General features: G+C 39.1%; 1 protein-coding gene across 1 annotated transcript; it reads left to right on the top strand.

Annotated features, from left to right (window-relative positions):
• The first annotated feature begins 532 nt into the window (after positions 1–532).
• LOC144447753 (uncharacterized) lies at positions 533–3,998 on the top strand. Its single transcript, XM_078137835.1, has 3 exons — positions 533–914; positions 1,634–1,868; positions 3,851–3,998. Exons 1-3 carry the CDS (start codon positions 533–535, stop codon positions 3,996–3,998), a joined length of 765 nt encoding a protein of 254 aa, XP_077993961.1.
• The last annotated feature ends 285 nt before the right edge of the window (positions 3,999–4,283 follow it).

The raw sequence follows: 4,283 nt of genomic DNA, 5'->3' as shown, positions 1-4,283 counted from the left end.
CCTTTAGGTACCCGTGTTTTGCTTGGTTTTATTTTGTCCTTTTTTGCCTAATAGCCGACCGAAAAAGTTCCTTGTCCAAGCGAAACCACTTAGCAATAGCTACAGCCGACTGGGTCTATTTTGAGCTCTGAATGGGGCATATACATTTCGCTAATGATACTGTTAAAGTTGTACGTAGACTCGTTGAATGACTGACAGGCGTCGAGCCACGCGACACTCCCGTACTCCATCGTTCAGCTCACGCGCATAATGTACACATGCACACTCAAGGCCAATCAGCATGTATATGCAAATATAGTGTGTCAGCAGTCAGTCCGGAGTCGAAGCACTTGATTTGTTCTACTCACTGGACCAGCCCAACAGCCCAAATTACATTAGCGACTTAATAACTGTTGGGGGAGGGAACACAGCATTACCCTCTTTTGAGTAGTTCAGAAAATTCGCAATATAAAAAAGGAAGCTATTAAATTGCGGAGTATTAGAAATTTTAGTTGACCTATTAACTTGGAACGGCTGCAGCAAGAAGCGAGAGATGGCTTTGGACGGAAAGACCTCGAGTTCGACAGCGACGACAACAGTGGAAAACGGGACAGCATCAAGTGAATCGACGTGTAGTACACCGCCGACGTTGCTAACGAAGATAAATACTTCAGAAGAACCAAGACTATCTGCTTTTACCAGTATTTCAAACTCAGGCTTAAGAACGGGGAAGGAGATAACGCCGACGACGGTGTCTTTTCCGACGATTTCCAGATCGATACACGAGCAAGCCAGTAGTTTCCAAGCTTACCAATCTATGTTAAAGACAGCCACATCAGCGCCGTTCCCGGGTCCGTATTCGGAGATGCAGAGAAATACGATACCAACGCTGAACCAAACCTCTAGGCTACCGTTCACCCCCGCAGCAACCATATGTAGGTGTTCAAACTCAATTTGTAACATTTTCTACCCAATTTGAAAGATTTACGGGCCAATTAGCTTCCTTTGTCTGCCTACTACATTCGATTTGCCGAGCTTTTGTGTCAAAAGAAACAGAAAAATCTATACTTCTTACTAATATTTACAAGTATGAACTACTCTCAGAAAGGGAACACGGTAAATTTTCTGTGCGAAAATCAAAGTTATACCATGGGCTTAGTTGTAATTTTTGTCGACTGTGTTAGTAAACGAAGCGAACAGTACATCCACGATAATATCCATATACGATAAGATCAACATAATCATGTAAGGCCTTAAATTCATGAGAATGAAAATGACAGGCCACCTGAGAAAAACAACGAATCTCTTAGCTAGATTAAAAAAACACACAGGGAAGTTTTAGGAATACTTCCATTTCTCGAAGATTGCTAAAATTGTACGGAGTTGTCTAAATTGGGAGGCCCGACTATATTATGATATGAAATTCACAGATTTCGAGTAAATTTGTTTTGACATATATTGAAGTCACGTGTTATTTTATAAATGGCCCAATTCACTTGTTTTTCAATTTATAGTAACATTGTGTTTCTGTCTTGGATAGCCAAAGATGATGCAGACGACATATTTGGCAGTAAAAATATACCATGAAATACACATACCGACGACAGCAGACATTTTTAAGGACATTTGTTTTTAATGTTATTAACCGTTACAGTTGCCAGGAGGCGAAGGAAAGAGAACCGCCCACGCCGCCAAAGGACAACTTTTACCAGTGAACAGACCCTCAAACTCGAAATGGAGTATCATCGAACAGAGTACATTACCAGGCCACGAAGATTTGAACTTGCAGAAATGTTAGAGCTGACTGAAAACCAAATTAAAATCTGGTTTCAGAACAGGAGAGCAAAGGACAAGAGAATCGAGAAAGCACAAATGGACCAGCATTACAGGTGAGCAAATAAAAGTGGTTTAACTTTAATATCGTGTAAAAGAAAGAAAAAAAATCAAGCATTGGCCATTGCTTCAAAAATTTGATTTTTCGCTCCTTGGGACGGAGCCCTATAAGACTGTATCAACTGTACGAAAGCTTGGCAACAAGATGCGAAATTACATGACAACTTTAAAAGACGTTTAGACTTTCTCAGTGTATTTGACATCGTCCATGAAATATTGCGGTAAACTTCAACGACAATAATACACGGGGTACCCTCAGGCAATGGTGCGTTCCATACCCTCGTCTTTATCTGGCGAATGTAGACGAAAAGTAACCCACCTGACGAAAACAGAAGTGATAGTAAACTTGAAACAGTCCTTTACCTCAGAGATCGTCATACACATGCCTCAACAAAACCATTACGTGTATTTTGAAGTTTAAGATTACAATACGAGATTCATATTGCCTCGTGTTTAAAATGCTCGGCTATACAGTGACTTTATCCTTGGTGTTGGAGTCACAGTGTACTTTTACTTACAATGCAAAGCTCTCCTATTTAAGAAAGGCTCGTGCACGTGCTAAAGGCCCCATTCAGTCTACTTACAAGTTACCAATAGTTTAGGGAAGGGGGTCAGTCTGCTCAAGTTTCAGTGTTGATTGTCGTGAGGGGATCACAAGAGCTTTCAATTTAAGTCCACGGAGTTTGTTCTCCAAAATTCACCTTTTGAAAAGTCTACTTACACACAGATAATTACTTGTCAAGTGTAGTCCTTTCATTCTTCTGTTGCTTCTCCTATTACAGGATTTACAACGTCTGGGCGTAGGCTCATTTTTCCCGCCACTACAATTTTGATCGTCTGCGTAGTAAATACTCGAAACCCCCAATTTACAAATCTTTTTATGCGAAAACCGCTGTGAACAGTAAACAGAAAATGGTCACAGTTTCTAAGTTTTTACTTGTACCCCAGACCACTATAATAGCGTACTTCTACGTATAGCGTTCATCCCGGCATCTAAACCCGGGCCGTGCTACCTCATCGGAAGTCACTGCGCGATGATGTGTACAACACCTGTTCAGGAGTTTCAAGTTAACATAACCATTGTTCAACGTCTTCGTTGTTTTCCAGTTGAACCCATTTCTGCGAGAAAAAAAATCCCATGAAACCATGATTTTGACGACATGTATCTATTCTTCTCAACTATTCAATACAGTATGTCATGAAGTTTCTTTACGGTTAGAAAACAACCACGCTTGTTACAAGTTATGCAATATATAGTTCTCTTTACATTTCTTCTCCCTGTACGACATTGTATTCTGAAAGATTGCCAAAGACGCCAATATATATACTGAGTCGGACTTATCAAAACAGTCAAGTGTAATATATTAAATGAGATCTTCTTAAGACTTACACGCTTTCCAATTTTTCCAGGTTTGATGGATAATTACAATAAACAACTATAATACATTTAAATGAGATACATCAGCCCAATTAATTTCATTAATGTAATTAATTGTAACCAATTTATGAAACGATAAATCAAAATATGCAAATTGATGCCGTAATTGCATGTTGTGAAAAAAGTCAAACGAAACGGGGTTCAACTAACTTGAGTGTTCTAATTTCGACATCTTTGATTTTGGAACTTCATTAGTATGGTTACCATAGTAACACAAAAGTAAATTAATGAGAATATCTTATGAAGTTACGCTCAATATGAATATCAATCTGAAAATTGTTGAGTTTTTTTTTTTTTACAGAAGTACGGATCTCCAGGGGTGGAATATTAGTCTCCATACTTTCTTGGGTTATGTATTTTGAAACTATACAGCTAGGAATTCACACACTGTTCTGTACTACCATAACCATATAATGTGAAATGCTCTATAGTTGTGTATATGTAGTGAATGTAGGATAGGTGAAGGACTTTTCCAGGCCAGTATTTTGCTCATTATAATTTATTTGTGTTCACAATCTATGCTTTGTATTTGTTTTCAAGGTGTATGGGTCTGGCGCCACCAGGAAGTGCCTATTCCTTGGGATCGCCGTACCCAGGAGCTTTCTGCGGAGCTTGTTACTACAAACCCACAACGACTATTTCAACGACAATGGCTCACAGTGTCGGACACCCTTACCAAATCGTGTAATGATATTCATGTGTGTGTTTTAGGGAAACACAAAAGAGACTCATTCAATTCGTCAGCTACGATTAACTCCATTCATTGTTTTTTTGACGACAATGGAGGCCACCAGACCGAGCGGGAACCTGGAACAATGAAAATGGCACAAGACATTTAAACAATACGTTCATCGAAGACGATCTCATAATTCACCATGGCAACAAATCATGGCAACATATATTTATAGCAGTACATTTCGAGCTTTATTATTTATTTGATTGTTTTTCTTCTGTTCTCTGCTTAAGCAAATAA

Source organism: Glandiceps talaboti, chromosome 16 (assembly GCF_964340395.1).
Source record: "Glandiceps talaboti chromosome 16, keGlaTala1.1, whole genome shotgun sequence".
In the NCBI taxonomy this organism is placed as follows: Eukaryota; Metazoa; Hemichordata; class Enteropneusta; family Spengelidae; genus Glandiceps; species Glandiceps talaboti.
Note: the sequence above shows the minus strand (reverse complement) of the source record. Positions and strands in the feature narration are given on the sequence as shown.

Bases quoted from the DNA above. Each gene is read 5' to 3' on its own strand.
- LOC144447753 (XM_078137835.1), top strand. From the start codon at position 533: ATGGCTTTGGACGGAAAGACCTCGAGTTCGACAGCGACGACAACAGTG. The intron at 915-1,633 runs GTAGGTGTTCAA...TAACCGTTACAG, and splicing joins CACCCCCGCAGCAACCATAT to TTGCCAGGAGGCGAAGGAAA. The intron at 1,869-3,850 runs GTGAGCAAATAA...TTTGTTTTCAAG, and splicing joins CAAATGGACCAGCATTACAG to GTGTATGGGTCTGGCGCCAC.